This window comes from Oncorhynchus tshawytscha, linkage group LG16, assembly GCF_018296145.1.
Source record: "Oncorhynchus tshawytscha isolate Ot180627B linkage group LG16, Otsh_v2.0, whole genome shotgun sequence".
NCBI classification, from domain to species: domain Eukaryota; kingdom Metazoa; phylum Chordata; class Actinopteri; order Salmoniformes; family Salmonidae; genus Oncorhynchus; species Oncorhynchus tshawytscha.
The window spans coordinates 64,561,580-64,582,732 of NC_056444.1; the positions used below are offsets into that span (position 1 = coordinate 64,561,580).

The window sequence follows — 21,153 nt, forward strand, 5'->3', positions numbered from 1 at the left end:
GTCTGTAACCATGAGGAGGGTCTGTAACCATGAGGAGGGTCTGTAACCATGAGGAGGGTCTGTAACCATGAGGGGATACTATATAATGTTGTTGGGTCTGTAACCATGAGGAGGGTCTGTAACCATGAGGAGGAGATACTATATAATGTTGTTGGGTCTGTAACCATGAGGAGGGTCTGTAACCATGAGGAGGGGATACTATATAATGTTGTTGGGTCTGTAACCATGAGGAGGGTCTGTAACCATGAGGAGGGGATACTATATAATGTTGTTGGGTCTGTAACCATGAGGAGGGTCTGTAACCATGAGGAGGGATACTATATAATGTTGTTGTGTCTGTAACCATGAGGTGGGGATACTATATAATGTTGTTGGGTCTGTAACCATGAGGGGATACTATATAATGTTGTTGGGTCTGTAACCATGAGGTGGGGATACTATATAATGTTGTTGGGTCTGTAACCATGAGGAGGGATACTATATAATGTTGTTGCGTCTGTAACCATGAGGGGATACTATATAATGTTGTTGGGTCTGTAACCATGAGGAGGGGATACTATATAATGTTGTTGGGTCTGTAACCATGAGGAGGGGATACTATATAATGTTGTTGGGTCTGCAACCATGAGGAGGGGATACTATATAATGTTGTTGGGTCTGTAACCATGAGGAGGGGATACTATATAATGTTGTTGGGTCTGTAACCATGAGGAGGGGATACTATATAATGTTGTTGGGTCTGTAACCATGAGGAGGGGATACTATATAATGTTGTTGGGTCTGTAACCATGAGGAGGGTCTGTAACCAAGAGGAGGGGATACTATATAATGTTGTTGGGTCTGTAACCATGAGGAGGGTCTGTAACCATGAGGAGGGGATACTATATAATGTTGTTGGGTCTGCAACCATGAGGAGGGGATACTATATAATGTTGTTGGGTCTGTAACCATGAGGAGGGGATACTATATAATGTTGTTGGGTCTGTAACCATGAGGAGGGGATACTATATAATGTTGTTGGGTCTGTAACCATGAGGAGGGTCTGTAACCATGAGGAGGGGATACTATATAATGTTGTTGGGTCTGTAACCATGAGGAGGGGATACTATATAATGTTGTTGGGTCTGTAACCATGAGGAGGGTCTGTAACCATGAGGAGGGGATACTATATAATGTTGTTGGGTCTGTAACCATGAGGAGGGGATACTATATAATGTTGTTGGGTCTGTAACCATGAGGAGGGGATACTATATAATGTTGTTGGGTCTGTAACCATGAGGAGGGGATACTATATAATGTTGTTGGGTCTGTAACCATGAGGAGGGGATACTATATAATGTTGTTGGGTCTGTAACCATGAGGAGGGGATACTATATAATATTGTTGGGTCTGTAACCATGAGGAAGAGATACTATATAATGTTGTTGGGTCTGTAACCATGAGGATGTTGTTGGGTCTGTAACCATGGGTCTGTAACCATGAGGAGGGGATACTATATAATGTTGTTGGGTCTGTAACCATAAGGAGGGTCTGTAACCATGAGGAGGGTCTGTTACCATGAGGAGGGGATACTATATAAAGTTGTTGGGTCTGTTACCATGAGGAGGGGATACTATATAATGTTGTTGGGTCTGTAACCATGAGGAGGGGATACTATATAATGTTGTTGGGTCTGTAACCATGAGGAGGGGATACTATATAATGTTGTTGGGTCTGTAACCATGAGGAGGGGATACTATATAATGTTGTTGGGTCTGTAACCATGAGGAGGGGATACTATATAATATTGTTGGGTCTGTAACCATGAGGAAGGATACTATATAATGTTGTTGGGTCTGTAACCATGAGGAGGGTCTGTAACCATGAGGAGGGGATACTATATAATGTTGTTGGGTCTGTAACCATAAGGAGGGTCTGTAACCATGAGGAGGGTCTGTAACCATGAGGAGGGTCTGTTACCATGAGGAGGGGATACTATATAAAGTTGTTGGGTCTGTTACCATGAGGAGGGGATACTATATAATGTTGTTGTGTCTGTAACCATGAGGAGGGGATACTATATAATGTTGTTGGGTCTGTAACCATGAGGAGGGGATACTATATAATGTTGTTGGGTCTGTAACCATGAGGAGGGGATACTATATAATGTTGTTGGGTCTGTAACCATGAGGAGGGGATAGGTTGATAACCATGAGGAGGATACTATATAATGTTGTTGGGTCTGTAACCATGAGGAGGGGATACTATATAATGTTGTTGGGTCTGTAACCATGAGGAGGGGTTGTTGGGTCTGTATGAGGAGGGGATACTATATAATGTTGTTGGGTCTGTAACCATGAGGAGGGTCTGTAACCATGAGGAGGGTCTGTAACCATGAGGAGGGGATACTATATAATGTTGTTGGGTCTGTAACCATGAGGAGGGTATGTAACCATGAGGAGGGTCTGTAACCATGAGGAGGGTCTGTAACCATGAGGAGGGTCTGTAACCATGAGGAGGGTCTGTAACCATGAGGAGGGGATACTATATAATGTTGTTGGGTCTGTAACCATGAGGAGGGTCTGTAACCATGAGGTTGGGTCTGTAACCATGAGGAGGGGATACTATATAATGTTGTTGGGTCTGTAACCATGAGGAGGGTCTGTAACCATGAGGAGGGGATACTATATAATGTTGTTGGGTCTGTAACCATGTTTGCCAGTGACAGTCTCTTCCCATTCAAATATTTCTGTTCCACAAAAGGTTCACTAATAGACGCATGTAATTCCAGTTGATATCGCAAGGGTTGTTTTATTTGTGCAATCTGTGTGTTGGTATATTGTCTATAAAAGTGGATTCTAGTGATTGTCTTTTCCTTCCCTTTTAGACTACATAATAAAAATGGTCGGCTAACCACTGAGTCCGCGTCTCTCTCTCTTCCATTCTGTGTGGTGGCTTAAAGAGCAAAGTTACATTTACTGAACATAAATATAAGAATGTTGATGTATGGTTCAAAAGTCAAAAAGTAATGTCGATATTTGTTATAATTGAAGGAGAATGGGTTCTTATCGAGTTACACAAATCCACTAGGAGTCAGTAGAAACCATATTTATTTAAAGCTGCAATATGGACAGAGAAATGGGAGTTATAGATCTGTTATTCTCATTGAAACCAAGTCTAAGAAGCTGTCTTTCTATTCTTAAGTTTTCATTTTTGTATTTTCGGTTTAGTACATCATCTTCAAACCGCTGAAAATAGAATATTCTGGATTATGGAAAAGATATTGCACAGCAGTTTATATGGTACAACGATTCTCTAAACTGTACTTGCTAAAATTCAAATAGATCACCTAATTTTAGTTTATTTGACAAAACAAGCAACCAGGAAATGGCAGAGAGATTTCTGCATAGTGCATCTTTCAGCAAATCAGCCATATCAGTGGCTGAATGAAGTGTTTTCGCTGCCAGACAAGGCTCCGCTGATAGCCAGGTGTAGCGGTGGTAAGGATTTCACTCCGTAGTGGTGAAAAGAAAGCTATGCTGTTGGGACAGCTTTATGTAGGCCCTAACAGTTTGTGGGCACCGTTTGTCAACGTTATAGTGCATTTCATCTATTGTTTACTGTTGTGTAGTAGCGTCGCTGGCATGCAGCTCAAAATCAATATGTTGGTTGAATTTGCCCCACCAAGATTTACATGCTAAAACCTCCACTGGATTGATGTGAAGGACACTTTAAGACAATAAAATGTTCTAAGTTAATAAGAAAGCTAAATGGCAACCACTATTCTTGATTCATCTACATTAAAACTGTTTCCACATTGTACCTGAAAAGAAACCTCCCGTCTCACACAAACACACACTCAAAACATTTTTGTTTTCTTTTGTTCTGCTGTATTATTGACTGTATGTTTGTTTATTCCATGTGTAACTCTGTGTTGTTGTGTGTGCCGAACTGCTTTGCTTTATCTTGGCCAGGTCGCAGTTGCAAATGAGAACTTGTTCTCAACTAGCCTACCAGGTTAAATAAAGGTGAATAAATAAAAATATTTCACATTACATAACAATACACACACTCATATTTCACATTACATACCAACACACCCTCATATTTCACATTACATACCAATACACAAACATATTTCACATTACATACCAATACACACACTCATATTTCACATTACATACCAATACAAACATATTTCACATTACATACCAATACACACAAACACACACTCATATTTCACATTACATACCAATACACAAACATATTTCACATTACATACCAATACACACACTCATATTTCACATTACATACCAATACAAACATATTTCACATTACATACCAATACACACAAACACACACTCATATTTCACATTACATACCAATACACACACTCATATTTCACATTACATACCAATACACAAACATATTTCACCTTACATACCAATACACACAAACACACACTCATATTTCACATTACATACCAATACACACACCAACATCCCCCAGTGTGTACAAATGTCTCCCTCTCCATCCTGCGGACACTTTAGTGGAATGAATAGGTGGGGAGAGACAGGTTCAACTGAATTACTGGCAGAGAGGATATTCACTAATAGAGCCGGTGACAAGCGCGGCATTGACTAATACAACGATGATAAATAACCTGATACTGTGGCTAGAGGAGGCAGGGACACACGGTCACCCTGGCAACCTTTCAGCAGTGATGTCATTGAGCCCCCAAGATTCCCACAGACACAGAGCCAATGGTTTATGTTTGTGTCTTCCCGAAAGAGGTTGACTTTAATATGGAGGGCTGCTTAGTACAGCACAACCTCTTTCTATCAACCTTAACCAGCGCACGGCTACAGATTACAAACGGCGCAGAAATGAATCAATCATTCCTAATTGAACGAATCAAAATGAGCTGATCAAATCAGGCTGAATTCAGAGATTGAATTAGCTTGTTGTAATATGATATGTGATATGTAACATAATTGGTCTCTGAATTCCGATTTCCCAGTGATGGAACTTTGTGGCAGATTCATTGCCAGGTTGCCATGCTTAATGAAATTTGATTGATTATGCAAAGTCATGTGCATTAAACCCTCCTATCCTCTCCCTCTCTCTCTGCAATGCACTCCAACAGCTACTCTCAGAGGACCGTTTGACACGGCGCTTAATTGAAACCCGAATTAAAACCTGGGCTCAGCTTTGATTCGGCGTGCAAGCCAACCCCGGCATTTCAATTAAAACATATCCAAGGCTCCCATCACATCACGCAGCATATGACCAAGCTGCAGAGCGATATGCTATCGCTAGCGTTTCCTTGTGAGTTGCTTGTCTTATCTGAACGGTTAAGAGGAGAGAAGAAAAATACGAAGGATGGGAAATAAATCTCCATCAACAGCCCATCAAGGCGTGTTTAAGGGAGGATGAGTCCGTGTATCTGATCCCCGTTTTACCCAATGCTGAAGCTCTTCCTTCCTCTGTTTAATAACGACAGCGGCAGAGAAAAAGACTAAAGCAACGCTCTTCTTTGCGCTGGTAAGATAAGGAACTCTCCTTTAATTTAAAATAAACTGCCTTCATCAGGGAAGGAAGCTCCAGATAGCGCAGCAGGTTTATTAAAGGGGCCTGAAGCAGAAAATTGGTTTGCCGCAGCCAAAGCTGAACCGAATTGAACCAAATTGAAGGCGAGGTCTTAAATAAAAATATTAACTGAGCCGCTTAGGCCGCTTTGAGTGAAGCAGGCTGTGCATATGAGCAGTAATTTCGGAATTCAAAATCTGTAAGTAAATATAACGGAACACAGAGATTAGGCCTTAATTACTGCAGATTTCAATTATTTTTAATCTCCTCCAGAGAACGCGCAGTGGAAAAACAAAGGCTGACTTCTGAAAGTCTGCCGAGCTTAGAGAGGCAAAAGGAGAAATGAAAGACTAGAAATCAAATGGAAAGAGGAAAAACAACTACAAAAGGTTCCATTAGCAAGCTTGCAATATGTATATTCAAATCAATAGAAATGCTAAGCAGCACAAACAAACTCCAAAACGAGTTGCTGTGTTGAATGTGATTGGCTGAGGGCAGAGGTTGTGTGTGTGCTAGTTCTGTAACTCATAGCTGATCAGGTGCTATCAGAAGGAGTCAGAGGAGAGGCACCCATATCTCTACACTGCTGCTGCTGTTGTGGGCAACCAGCGCTCACTCAAATGTCAGAGAGAGTAGCTACTGCATCGCCTCGAGATAACTCTGATCTGCCATCCTCAGCCAAGCCACAGCAGATTACTGCAAGACCCAGATAAATACATGAATCACACTGGCTATACACTGTAAAGTCCCCAAATTGTATCTGCAGGGGAATTCACTGACATGTTTTGGGGATGGAGGGGCTGAAATTAACTAGATTAGAGGTGCGTTTCTTTAACCCTGGCTGTTGCTCGGCAGACAGATGAGGGTCCCGGCTCTGACAGCTTTTACATTTCCTGAGCTGGTGAGGAGCACAGCGCAGGCATCCTCCCCTCCACTCGCCTTTCCTCCCCCAGCCAATCTCACCTGCAGGGCTGCGGAGTGGCGGACTCTTCTCCCTCCTCTCCTCCACACGATGCTCCCCCACTTAAGCCTGTCAGCCCTGGAGTTGCCCGAGGCAGAGCACTGAGAGCTCAGCTCAAACACAGGCAGGGATCTGACACCGCTGACAATTACTACTGCAGAGCACAATCACCAGATGGTGCCTCAAAGTATTGGCAAAGTAGTATGGGTTGCACTTCGATCACTTGGTCGTGTCGCTACCATTGTTATCAGCGTTCCACAGACGCCGCAGCCACGTTGATGTCCAAAAGAAGAAGGGGGGCTAATGACTGACTGGGAGCTAATAACGGTTTTGCCCTGTGATGCAGTCTAGTCAGTAAAACCTCGTGTCCGAATCGAGTCCAAAATCCCCTGTGCTGAAGTCCAAGTCCCAGTGCTCAAGTCTGAGTCACTGGGTCCATATTGACTCAACAAAAAATGATTTAACCAGTCAGATATAGTGTAGCGGCAATGTCTTTTAATTTTCTTCTGTGCTACTAAATGTTTGCATATAGGCTACTGGTAATGTTATCAGGGCCACGTTCATTTGAAAAAAGGTTCTCGAACCTCCATCAATAGAGCTAACTATTCATGTAACAGAGCCAACATTATTCTTTACACAACATGTCAGAGAGGCATGATTGTTCTACATAGAAATATACTATCTGAACATTCCAATAAATTGTTAGCTCTCGCTAGCTAATAAGGTAACATGACTGAACAAGATGTAGCCTAAAGAAATGGTCAACGGTTCGGTCTGCCTAGTAGCCTAGTTTTAGAATGGCTCGTGATATTTTTTATGAATGTAAAATGCAGCCCGCTAATGCACGTTAGAAAGAAGAAAAAACACAGCGCCGGTATTATGGCTCATTATGAATGCTAGCCCCATGGCTAGTCAAGCCGTTTTCTTTGAGGAAAAGAGGGAGACTTGGCTACAGAACCTGGACATGAAATGCAGTGGGAAAAGTGGGAGGGTTGAGCGAGACTAAACATTTCAAAGACAGCCTACTTCTCTATATCCTAATCAAGGGAGAGAAAAACTGTGACTGTTGTTTTACTATTAAACTCAATGCTGCTATTGGAAAGCAGCTTGTGTTTCTTAACCAGGCAAAAGGTAGTTAGCTAGAAGGCTGGTGGTGATTGGTTAGCTAAGGTGAAGTAAGAGAGCCGCCTGCACGATGTGTATAATCGGAGGCGGAGCCTGTCTGCCCACACTCATCGCTTGCTCACCCGCAGCTCACCAGCTGCTACTACTATTAATTGTGCTTATCACTGAAAAGCTCCCAATCTCTCCAAAAACACTTGTCCAGTTAATTTAGTCTCATTTTAGTCAACTGAAATGAAAAATTATTTTAGTTAAGTTGATGTTTTTTCTGGGTGTATTTAATTAGTTATAGTCTTGTCAATTGCCACTGCAAAAATAGTTGTCACTATTTTGTTGATGAAACACACGCACGCATGCCAACACAGAGGGAGTTGCTGTTAAGGAATGGTCAGGCTGTCTTATTCAGGGCTGTCTCATGGATCACAAGGCAGACAGGATCTTTCCTTACATTTCAGCCACAATTACAGTAGAAAGTAGTGCATGTCAAAATGGGCATCCTTATGACCTCTACAAAGTGGTCATCTTTTATGCATGACAATCTCAATTACAGCATAGTTGCTGTTAGCACCAGACAGCCGTATCATGACTGATCATGAACAAAAGCTGTGGTTCTGTATCATGGTAGAGATAGTAATACAGCAGCAAAGGGAAGGAGAGCAGGCCTAGGGCTGGTCCAGTTCTGTGCTCAGCCACTGAGGAGTGCCAGCTTGAAACTCCCTGGACAGCCAGTGTCTTCTATAATGAGGGCTTTTTCTCTGCGAGGCCATAACACCAGGAGCAAGAACAACAAGAGCAATGTCTGGCTGGAGCTAGCTAATTGGCCAGTTGTTAGCTGTAGCTAGCACGCTGTGTCTGACAGTACAGCCCCCTGACCAGTCTGATATCCTCTCCCTCTTCCCCCTCTCTACTGGAGTTAGGCTACGGTAATGTCAATTTGTTACTACAGGGCATTCTGCTAATATCAATAGCATAGAACAGCTCGTTTCTGCGTCGTCTTTTGTTTTCAATGAGGGGAGCTCCTCGGTAGCAATGTGTTCTGTTCACCTCAGACAGGTCTGCAGTGCCTTGGCATGTTGCCAAGATGATTAATGGTGCAGCCACCTCGACTGTTCCATCAAAGAAACACTCCTTTGTCTGGGGAGGCTCAAAAGGTGTGCGTTACAGACGACGAAGAAGAAGTGTCACAATACAGCATTAACAGCAATGCTTCAAGACCGCTACAAACTGCTGAGTGCCTGGACCACTACTTCACTTGTAAACCTTTGCTGTGGCCACAATACAGCACATTAGCTCTCTTCAATTGAAGATATCTGATAGGCAGAGCATCGGTCAGAGAGGTAGAGTGTCTGATGTAAGAGAGAAAACAGCTAGAAGACTATGGACACTAGAGATTGACTTAAAGCAGAATCCCATCTTGACTTGGCCCTGTGCTCTGCTCTGTGTGCTAGAACGGGAGTTAAGTTGGGGAGCAGCGAGGAACAGAGACAGAGAGGTTAGAAAGCAGCCTTGTCATGTTCCAGGAGAGTCAGGGGAGCTGCAGCCCAGATGAGGCAGCAGTGTGCACACGGGGACGACAAGCAGGGACAGGACGCTCCTGGCAAACCCCCTCCAAGTCTAGGGATTAAAAACTGAATTAAAACATCACACAGTGAGTGCCATGCCGTGGAGGAGGCAGGCAGGTAGAAGCTAGGCAAACTGACACGGTCTGCTTAAGCTCTGGTAGTAGAACTCAGGAAAAGTGTAACTTCTGCAATCCCAGCCCAGGCCTTGCAGCCCTATTTTAACACCCTAACCTTAGACCCAGTCTGGTTGTATAACCCCCTGACCACATCCTGGCTTCTATTCCACTGTAACCCTTCCCCCAGGCCAACCACAACCCACTGCCCTTGATCTTCTTACCCCAGTGTGCTCACTCAATCTTCTAACCTTCACCTGGTAGGCCAAAATGGCAACAGAAGGCGGAGAAGAAACATCCATCTCACATCACACACACACACACACACACATCTCGCTCTGATCGTATGGCCATCTGATGGGAGCGCGTGTAGCCATTTCTCCTGCCTGGGAGGAAGTCTCTTCAGACGGCAACACGCTAACGTGAGCTTAGCAGCTCAAATCCCTGATTAGAGGCCTGCATTAGTTAGCAACAAGGAGCTATGCTAGCACAGAACAGGCAGGGAGTACTGCAGTCCCTAACCAGCTGCCACCATCCTGACACACACTGCTTCATTTACACATGATGCAGAAGAGAGAAGAGCTGCCTTTCCCCAAGACTATAGGGGATTTGAACACATTTATCTCAGATTGTACTACTACTCTGCTCTACTTCCAACTTTTGGTTATGGTAATTAACTGGATTACTGATTCTACAGTATAACTACAGCATGACAATGCATTGACTGATGTGATACCCGTATAGGACTTTTGTCCCAAACTGCAGTTTGATTCATATCATAGTTCTGAATAAAAATGATGATTAGTTCTGTGCTCCCATATCTAGAGGGTCTCACCGCCAAAGTAGCACAGGATTCTGGTATTACTTGATCCTACTGGGTTCTATATGAACACGTCTGGAAGGATGGACCAAGATACAGTGTATTATAAAATAGGTTTAAGCTCGTTACAATGGGATTGAAACACCAGATGTTCAATACTCACCATAACAAACTAAATGGAGCTTAACACTTGTTTAACATCACAGCTTTCCGATAAAGCACATGGATTTACTATGAACATCTATCGTGATTAGGGTATCCTTGTACTGTGCAGAACAGAGGTCAGTCTTTGGAAAACATGCATTAGTAAATGCATTAGCTAAGAAGGCAAGTCAACTGGTAGGCTATGTGATAAGGCTAATAGTGAAAGCTCATTTTGACAGGAAATGGAAATAAATGCCTCCCTATTCTGAAATAAAGTTAGAACTGCAGTGTCATTTGCCAGCAGTTTCCCCATCTCTCATTATAATTATTTAGCTGAAAAACACTATTCTTAAATGCTGATTAATCAAACTGTTGCCAAATTAAGCTTATTCGATTTACAGGACTTTGCACAGGGGAGTGTTTGGGAAAGAAAAGATTGCTATCTGGGCAGGTGATTTGCTCATGTATAAAGTACGGTTGAGGTTAATTGAATTGAATTTACACCGACATTTACTTTGGTGATAATGAGTAGGCAAAGTGTGTAAGTGTGATGGGTTACTAGCCTAGCTCCATTGTCCAACAGTTGTATGGCACTACAAAAAAATCTGCATTCATTTCACGAGCGTCAGATCTGCTCAGGGGGAATGTTAGTCTACAGCCCAGGCACAGGTGAATACATTCTGTCATAGATACTGTATCTGTCATTCTCCAGTTCTCCCAGCCATACCTACCTGTTACTGTTACCATGTCTTATCTATGATAATAAGGAGAAAACATTCACGGCACCTTGCTATCCCTGGGCTGTTTCCATCTGAGAAAGACATTTCATTTTCTTGAGAATTAGAGGGAAAAACGCACCTCATCACGTGCATTGTTGGAGTCTAAGGGAGCCAACCCATCTCCATGGAAACCAAAAGCACAGCACTAGTTGGCTCCAGAAAACGATTTTATACGAGCTCTTCTACCATTTTGACAACATCAATTACTGTGAATTGTAGTGGGAGACAAAACAGAGGAGCAACTACTATACAATCAGTGTATAATTTACAGCAAAGCAGAGATGAAAAAGCGCTCTACAGAGTACATGGATCCATCATAGATCTTGTAGAATGCTTTCAAGTGTTATAGCTTGTGAATGACTGTCTGTGGTGTTGAGTTGGGGCCCATCTACATAGGGACTGCAGTTCCACAGGTACTGTAGAGTCTGGAGGTGAACATTACTACAGATGAACAGGCGGTTCTACTTACTTTACAAGAGCTTCGGATTTTGTGGCTTGGTCGTGGAACTGTTTCTCGGTTTGCTTGTATCGATCCAAATTCTGAAATGTAAAAATAAACATGAGGAGGAAACGCAGAATTTTACAGTAAGTTAGTGTACAATTCTACACAATGAAAGAAAATAACATGATCCCCTGATAAAATGCACATTTCCCACCATCCCAAATCATTGCCTTCGGTAACAGCCAGTTCATTTAAGAACTGGATATTAAGCTGATGTAATTGCAGTTAAATGCCTTGCTAGAGTGTACAGAGGAACCTGTAAAGATGTTGAAACCTTCATGACCATCATGGTGTAGTTAGTGGGTGTTCTGATCCCAGGTCACTTCACCTCTGGCAGTCAGTCAGTCAGGCAGACTGAGGAAGGAGCAGTGGGCCTGGTCACTGACACAGTCTCTTCATTAGGCTATAGAGACCATCCCAGAGACCATCATCACCCATGCAGTTCTTAGTAACAGCTCTAACTACTGCTGAAGAGACTCCATGCCCATAGCATACAGTCAAATCGGTCAAAAACACAGTGCTGGTCTAATGCCTACATCCCTGTCATGTGAGACTACATGTCTCTGTACCGTAGGTTTTCAGTTCCACAATCACTGATGTGGCTGCCCAGGAAAGAGACAGCCAAGGTGGAATCCCATTTCCATGTGTACCTTGACAGGCAGCACTTCAGTTTAATGAGGTAACGGCCGTGCCTCAGAATACCATCCATAAACTCAGGCTAAACAGGCTTCCCTTAATTATTTTGGATATTTCTCCTCTGGCAGGGAGAGGGAGGGAAGCTGGGGGTAATTGAAGAGAGTAGAGCAGGAATGTGCTGGGATCATCGCTTAACCCCAACCCTGAATCCCCATCAACTCATCAAGTTCCAGTGGGGTCAGTCTCTGTCATATTTCACACCATCTAATCCCTACACAAGTCATCTGAAGGGGAGGGAGCCGACAGTGGAGACAGAGGAGCACCACTCGTATGCATTCACACCTAATCCGATAACTATCAAAGACGACAAATTATCATCTGTTTCCTTCCCCTCATCCTCTCCAGTCAGAGTGAAAGGAGGAGAGAGGAGGCGGGCCAGACGAGGCCCACCGCTGCTCAGCCTCATCTCCCTCTGGCTGAACTGAGCTCTCTCTGAAGCCCCCATTAAGGGCTGCTGCTTCTTAAATGTTAATGGCTTTAATGAGGCTGTGAAGAGGTTCTCATAACTTGCTACAGTAGGAATTTCAGCGCGAACTGTTATTGTGTGAACACCGGTCCAGGAGATTATGATGCTTGCAATTACCAAAGAGCAGTGACCCACTGTGCTTCTCTGGAATAATTCTGTAGCCACGTTGTGCATGCCTAAAATTATTAACCCATTTATGTGAGTGAAAATGCTGGAATATAGTCTTTGTGTGAATGAGTGAGTGAGTGAGTGAGTGAGTGAGTGAGTGAGTGAGTGTCTGTGGCTCTATGTCTGCACTACAATGAGATCTGGCAAGGTGAGACAGTGAAGTGAGATTGCAGACACACTGACCTAGATTCTACAACAGTACTCAATCTCCTTCTTATCCATTCAAAGAGCCTTGATTGGCTGATCTCCATTCAGGCCTGTTCATACCACCAGGGAGCACATAGAACAACCTAAAACAAAACACGAATCCTCAACAACTGGAGCTCTTCCTTCACATTTATCCAGGGGGGCTTAGAGGCAGCTTTGGATGTCCCAAATATTTAACCAAAATAAACTGACAGCTGGGACTGGGTATATATAAAATGAGGTGAATGTAAATACCTGGATTCATTGAAAACGTTGATTAAATGCCGTAAGATGGTTCGGGAGCCCTGTTGACTATTAGCATCTTGTGTCTGTTATTAAAACAGTAGAAAGTATAAGCTCTATCCTACTGTATGTGCAGTACGGGTATTATGGGTCTACAGGGAATGGCCCAGTGGCATTTAAACCCACCCCTTGTGAATACAACAAGGAGAAGATGACACTAAAGATGGGACTCCCTCTCGCATTCCTGAATACATTTGCGCTAAGGCACTCATTGCTGTGTGCAATGCTACCCGCATTAACCGGATTTGCCTGTGCAAATCCAGCAGCTGGTACCTGGGTCGAGACGCTGGCTGGCAACCCCAGTCAGCCACACTCATCTTCCACCCTCCTTCACTCCCTCCTTCTACCCTCAGTGCCATTCCCTGCTGCGCTAATCCAATCAATATCTTGATCTGTGCAGGGTGGCTCTGCCTTGGCGTCCATGTGGGCTAAGCGCTGTTTTACACACCTCCACCAGGAGCACTTATCCCCCAGGCAAACGATCCCACCGCTGACACCAACTGCCACGCTACTTTGACACGATGTAAAAAGACCATGTTTCCAGCCCATGCACGCTCCTGTTTTAGCGATCATTTTGAGAAAACCAAAGACAAAGTGAGGGCGAAGTGAATTCTGCAGTGAGATATGTAGACACTAGACGTATTAACCTCAACCTGCCTCTTGTGTGTGAGATGGATGTTCTCCTGCAGGCAATAAGGAGGCAACGAGATCAGGAATGGATGTCCAGTCACTCAGTGTCTGGTCTGTTCTTCTGGAGGTATCTGGACATGTCTGGAGGTATCTGGACATATCTCGAGTAGAGGTCGACCGATTATGATTTTTCAACCCCAATACCGATTATTGGAGGAACAAAAAAGCCGATTACCGATTAATCGGCAGATTTATTTATTTTTTGTAATAATGACAATTACAACAGTACTGAATGAACACTTATTTTAACTTAATATAATACATCAATAAAATCAATTTAGCCTCAAGTAAATAATAAAAGTGCAATATGTGCCATGTAAGAAAGCTAACGTTTCAGTTCCTTGCTCAGAACATGAGAACATATGAAAGCTGGTGGTTCCTTTTAACATGAGTCTTCAATATTCCCAGGTAAGAAGTTTTAGGTTGAAGTTATTATAGGAATTATAGGACTATTTCCCTCGATAGCATTTGTATTTCATTAACCTTTGACTATTAGATGTTCTTATAAGCACTTTAGTATTGCCAGTGTAACAGTATAGCTTCCGTCCCTCTCCTCGCTCCTCCCTGGGCTCGAACCAGGAACACAACGACAACAGCCACCATCGAAGCAGCATTACTCATGCAGAGCAAGAGGAACAACTACTAGAAGGCTCAGAGTGAGTGATGTTTGAAATGCTATTAGCGTGCGCTAACTAGCTAGCCATTTCACTTCGGTTACACCAGCCTCATCTCGGGAGTTGATAAGCTTGAAGCCATAAACAGAGCAATGCTTGACGCACAACGAAGAGCTGCGGGCAAAACGCACGAAAGTGTTTACGCGCCTGCTGCTGCCTACCACCGCTCAGTCAGATACTTAGATACTTGTACGCTCAGTCAGATTATATGCAACGCAGGACACGCTAGATAATATCTAGTAATATCATCAACCATGTGTAGTTAACTAGTGATTATGATTGTTTTAAGATAAGTTTAATGCTAGCTAGCAACTTACCTTGGCATACTGTATTCGCGTAACAGGCAGTCTCCTTGTGGAGTGCAACGAGAGAGAGGCAGGTCGTTATTGCGTTGGACTAGTTAACTCTAAAAATGCAAGATTGGATCCCCCGAGCAGACAAGGTGAAAATCTGTCGTTCTGCCCCTGAACAAGACAGTTAACCCACCGTTCCTAGGCCTTCATTGAAAATAAGAATGTGTTCTTAACTGACTTGCCTAGTTAAATAAAAGGTATAAAATATTTATTTCTTTTAAAAATCGGCAAATCGGCGCCCAAAAATACAGATTTCCGATTGTTATGAAAACTTGAAATCGGCCCTAATTAATCGGCCATTCAGATTAATCGTCTACCTCGAATCTCGAGGTGTCTGGAGGATGTGTCTGGAGGATGTGTTAGTCCTCCAGAATCTCTGGTTTAGACAACACCTTCCATTTGTCTCTCTTTGTATGAGCTGTCTGAGCAAACTCAGATTTTGTATCGGGAGATGAGCGATAACTTTTGTGCCCAACATTACAGAGCTGAAAGAGCCAAATAAAATCTAAATAAAAGCAAAACTACCAATGGGTCATTCTTACTCTAATGCTTTATAAAAGGGAAAATGTTAGGTAATGTTCCCATCCCAATGTTTAGGCTATAAACATCTCCAGATGGAACATACTGCGCTTAAAATATTGATATGGCTAATTTAGAGCTCACTTAACACATAAGCAGATAACTTTCACATGAAAGCATCAAAGTTTTCTTACATTTCCATAAGAAACCGGCAACACAGCAAAATATGGTTTTAATGCGGAGAAAAGGCACCCTGTACAGTATTCTGATTAGAATGCTTCTGCCGTCCTCTATCGTTCTAACCGCTGCCCCTGCAGTTTAAGAGGCAAAGAGGTATTATACCCCCTGGAGCCCCTGACATGTGCCTACATCTGTATGGCATGCTGGGAAAATAATCCTTGCTAAAAAAAATATTAAATTAAAATGCATTTGTCTCCCCTAAAGCTTTGAAGAAAATGAATTTGTGATTGGTTAGCTACTGCGGGCCTCGAGGCTAAAGGGGGCTAGCTGTCTGGCGGCCGGCTGCTCTGCTCTCTGTCCATTCAGGTAAACGCTGTTTCAGCTGGTCGGATGGGGGAGTCATGCAGATATTTCTAGAACGAGGCCCCTGCCGACAGCGTGTCAACACGGCTGTTAGGATTTCAGGAGGATTATTATCTCATACCCACGTTCAAGTGCGTCAAAGTGCTTTGCAACTAGTGACATGGAGGAGAGAGAGAAAGAGGGGGTACTGGGTGGGGGGCTGAAGAAGCCTTGAAACGCAGATATATGAAGCAAGGAGCGGTGCAGGAGAGGGATGTAGACAAGAGCAGCAGAGCCAGCAGAAGGCATTAGCTGGATTAGTGAGAGCCTGTGCTAATTCAAACAGCAGCGGAACATTGCTGTTTACAACCAGTAGTTTTCACAGCTCTCTGACTTCCAGCATTCAGGAGAATTCACAGACGTGAGGCGATTACGTGTGGCGTCTTCACAAACAGTCTCGCACTCATAGAAAGCCTTTCTCACGGTTTCAGACCGTCAGAGTTGTAGCCTACCTATACAATGTAGACAGACAGCTCCAACGAATGGCTTCCATTGGCTGTAAAGGGAACTCAGGGTATGAAGTCTAGAATCCCTCTTCTTCTCTGATTCCGTCTGTCAGGCGGGGACTCACCCACCTCCCCCAAACAGAGTGACAGCAGTTTGAACAGACACGCCAACTTCACAGCATTATCTGCCTCCCTGGTCCGGCTCCATCATAACACAACCAAAGCCCAACAGCAAATACTGCGCATAACATTTCACTGCCAGTCACTGATCCCTTTGGCAAACGCCACGTTGTTATAATGAGGTAAATATAAATAGAGGCATCTGACACAGGGCCTAGACGACTCACTGCTATCATACACATGGTGGCTCAATGTGTTGCTCGGGTGAATAGAGGCTGGATATTAAATGTTTATTTATGATGATTGCATGGTAATTAATGATCAGTCTGTGCTAATCTACAACGCCTGCCTGCCTGTGGACGGAACCAACATTGGAGACTGTCACAAGACAGCTGCCCCCTGGTGCCCAAACAGGCACTTTGACAGTTTACAATGTGGTGTCTGACTGCCAGGAATGAATGGTAGTGGGGAAAGTGCTTGCTACATGGCATGGAACTAAGTCTTTATAAAGAAGACAGTGGTGTGGTAAATTAGCGATACAACAAACCATGAACAGCTGTTCTACTGGTAATACTTCTCTCTCAAAACCCTTCGTTTTCACAGGACCACGCATGAAGATTGGAACGTAATGGTTTGACATGCTTTCTAGTTCAAATAATGGATCCGAAGTGAACAAACACAAAACGGCTATGAATACATTTGACAATAATAATCTATCAGGGTGTAAAACATTTCTGATATAAGCCCTTGTGTTCCTTGAGAATGACACGCAGTAACAGCAGTCGGCAGAAAAACGAAGAAAAGCGTTGCCTTGCAGTGCTTTAAAATGCAGGCTAATCCACACTAGACAAACTATGATTGTCAGTGTGTGGCTGGGGGAGATTGCTGGCGACAACAAGGTGCTTCCATCAATGAAGCAATATAATAAGACACGCAGAGGAAATTAGTGGTGCCAGAGTCGGCATGTCTTCTATAAGGGTACGCACAGGTTGGTGAGGGCCATTTCCCACCCAATACAAACAGATCCCTCCCTTCATTTAAAAAAGGACCTTATTCTAAATCAACCAGTCCATTTGACAATGATAGCAGAACGCACAAGAGGAGAACATTCCTTTGTCCTGTGTGTAAATGATAAGAGAGAAAGACGAGACATAGGGAAGAAGAAAACGTCTGTTCTTTCTGAAAAATTCAATCGCAAATCTTGGAGAATGGCCCTGACTTCATTAGCCAATAGCTCAATGGGCTTTAAGGCAGCTTCACTCAAACGCTTTCTGCTCCATCGCGTCTCACACTGCAAGGAAAGCCCATTCCATTTAATGTCTCCTCCTCACTCGTCGAAACGAAGATGAGGCCAATCAAGGCGTAGTAGTGTAGGCCAGCTGAACAAAGACACATCACTTTATGACCTCCAGTATGAAGCAGATGGACTTCATCTCGCCACCTCAGGGAGAAAATATTCTGAATTATCTTTGTCATTTGCAGCCATCTGAGCACTTCACTACCCTGTAATAGAACTCAGAGTCACTATTAAAAAGGCTATTTAAAATGTGTGAAAACAGTCAAGCCCAGACCAGTCCATCTGTCTCCACCATTACTACCACCATCATACAACATGTTTAAAATATCAACCCCTTGACTCCAACACTGCTTCCACTAACAGTAAATCACTGTTATGTTACGTTACCTTTCTCTAACTGTTGCTGTGGCTCTATAGGAGGCAATTGTTGCCCTATCAAATTCCTGACACAGTTCACAAGTTGCATCTTTCCCTGCCAGCAGCACAAGACAAATAGCATGCTAACTCCCCAGGAGTCTCCCTACTGGTCCTACCGGACTGCCTCTGCTCTGCCAGAGATATTAAAGGTCCTCTCTGCCAGCGCCTGTTAGGGCTGCTGCTTAGCGCTTCACATCACGACTTTTATGTCTCGGAAATGTCAGGGAAAATGATGGGAAAGGTCTTAAAAGCCAGAAAAACACTACTACCCCCCCCCCCTCCTCTAAGGGTAAATTGCTCCTGTTGACCATGTTAGTAAAGTGAAAGCATGGGACTACTGGGTGCATTTGTGATGAGGAGAAAGCTCATCACAACAGATGGGCTAAATTTCACCCAACACATTCAGTGAAGAGGCTCAGAGAATGTTCACGCTTTAACGGCTGGCTTCATAATTAAGTCAAGAAACAATCCCCATTTATATCTATTTTCATCATTACATTGATTTATGCTTGGGAAGAAATGGGAGCTTTATACTATATGTCAGGGTCAGTGGTGTGTAGCATAGTATTACTGTGTGTTTCTCTTTATAAAATGGTCTCATACCCTCTTCTCCAGTTGTGCCAACTGCTCCTTGAAAAAGGCATCCAGTGCTTTCAGCTCTGCCTCCTTCTTCTCCAACTGTTTAGCCTGAAAGAGAGAAAGCACACACACTGTGGTCAGGTTGGGCAGGGAGTCACTAGTCAGACTACTCTGTACATGGCTGGACTGTCAATCACAATGAAAAGAGGACATTAAAACACTGAAAGGATCCCAAAAACAAGCAGAGTGAAAGAAAGCAAAGCATTAAATTATGATGATGAGGAAGCACCATTCAGGAACACATCCAACCCCCATGACTACAAACATGCAACTGACACGCAGGCTGGAGTACTCCTCGTCCTCATCCATGATGCTGTGCTTCTCTCTCTGGCTGTGTGCTGTGTCCACTCCAGTGACTTTACTGTGTAGTTGCCTGTAATAACTGTAGCCAGTGTTGCAACAACAAAAAAACGATCAATAAATTCCTTGATTTCCCCCAAATTCCGGTTAGAAGATTCCCAGAATCAGGAGGGAATAAGCAGGAAATCTGAAATCCCCCAACTACGACTTCTGGAAAACCAGGGAATTTATTGAATTTCGCTGTAGCAAATACCAAAGAGACAGTAGTGTCTGTGGGAGAGGTAGAAGAGAGAGAGAGACAGAGAGATCAGTAGAGTACAGCAGCCAGATAAAGAGGAGGAAGTAAGTAGTGTATGGCTGTAGGACAGTTAGTTTAGTAGTATGTGAAGAGATTAAGAGCTGAGTGGAGAGGAGGGACAGAGAGCAACAGACGTCACGGAGGACAGCTGCTTTCCTTAAACTGTTTGGAAACAACTGAGGAGATGACCATGGAGGACGGGTTCAGGTCAATGGGGCTCAGGCTGACGAGATACACATAGATGGACATAGCACAGCGGGGATGCACTTAAAGACACACACACACACACACACCCCGTTGGCTGTGCTCAGAGTGCATGGCAGACGCTAGTGGCAATGCGAGGGCTTCCTGCAGCGCTGAGCGAGAGAGCGCAGCATGTAACAGCCAGACAACAGAACGCAACAAAGCGCAACCTTAAATTACACCCAGGCGAAAATCACCCCCTTTTCCTCCCATCTCCCGTGTCTCTCGCACAGAAAACAACCTCCATCAGCACGCAGATCATATGCAATTTTCTAACTGGATAGCTCTGTAGCACGGCGGCAGAGTGGCCTGTCTGCATGCACACATTCAGCCTTAATACAGGGAAACAACAACATGGTGGTTGGAGCAGGGAGGAAAAGAGAGGGATATTAACAGAACAGGCTGTGCTTACCCAGGCATCCACCTCTTCAGCAGGCTAGAAAGGTGAGCGATAGAGAACGTGAGGGACGGGAAGGAAGAGAGAGAGAGGAAAAGGAAGTTAAGAAAAGTAAGAGGGCCGCTGCGGTGAATATTGAGAGGCAGAGTGGGTAAAGGAGGGGGTCAAGAGAGAAGCAGAGGGATGATTCATCCTCATTATAATAGGCTGCTGAATGGTAAATCTACTAAACACAGAATGGGTGTGTTAAATAAATAGACTGCTGAATGGTAAATCTACTAAACACAGAATGGGTGTGTTAAATAAATAGACTGCTGAATGGTAAATCTAGAATGGGAAATAAATTCAATGGTAAATCTACTAAACACAGAATGGGTGTGTTAAATAGACATTATAATAGGCTGCTGAATGGTAAATCTACTAAACACAGAATGGGTGTGTTAAATAAATAGACTGCTGAATGGTAAATCTACTAAACACAGAATGGGTGTGTTAAATAAATAGACTGCTGAATGGTAAATCTACTAAACACAGAATGGGTGTGTTAAATAAATAGGCTGCTGAATGGTAAATCTACTAAACACAGAATGGGTGTGTTAAATAAATAGACTGCTGAATGGTAAATCTACTAAACACAGAATGGGTGTGTTAAATAAATAGACTGCTGAATGGTAAATCTACTAAACACAGAATGGGTGTGTTAAATAAATAGACTGCTGAATGGTAAATCTACTAAACACAGAATGGGACTGTGAATGGTAAATAAACACAGAATGGGTGTGCTGAAT

At 43.5% G+C, this 21,153-nt stretch overlaps 1 protein-coding gene across 2 annotated transcripts in view; it reads right to left on the reverse strand.

Moving 5' to 3' along the window:
* The window catches only part of chchd6a (coiled-coil-helix-coiled-coil-helix domain containing 6a), an 89,197-nt gene that overhangs the window by 45,625 nt on the left and 22,419 nt on the right, over nucleotides 1-21,153 (reverse strand). The window contains exons 5-7 of one of the 2 annotated variants that reach the window (XM_024375830.2): nucleotides 20,381-20,404; nucleotides 19,092-19,175; nucleotides 11,539-11,609 (exon numbers count right to left, since the gene is read on the reverse strand). In XM_024375830.2, coding sequence (XP_024231598.1) covers nucleotides 11,539-11,609; nucleotides 19,092-19,175; nucleotides 20,381-20,404 — 179 coding nt within the window. The remainder of the gene's footprint in view (nucleotides 1-11,538; nucleotides 11,610-19,091; nucleotides 19,176-20,380; nucleotides 20,405-21,153) is intronic. The other variant, XM_024375831.2, reaches the window with a different exon arrangement.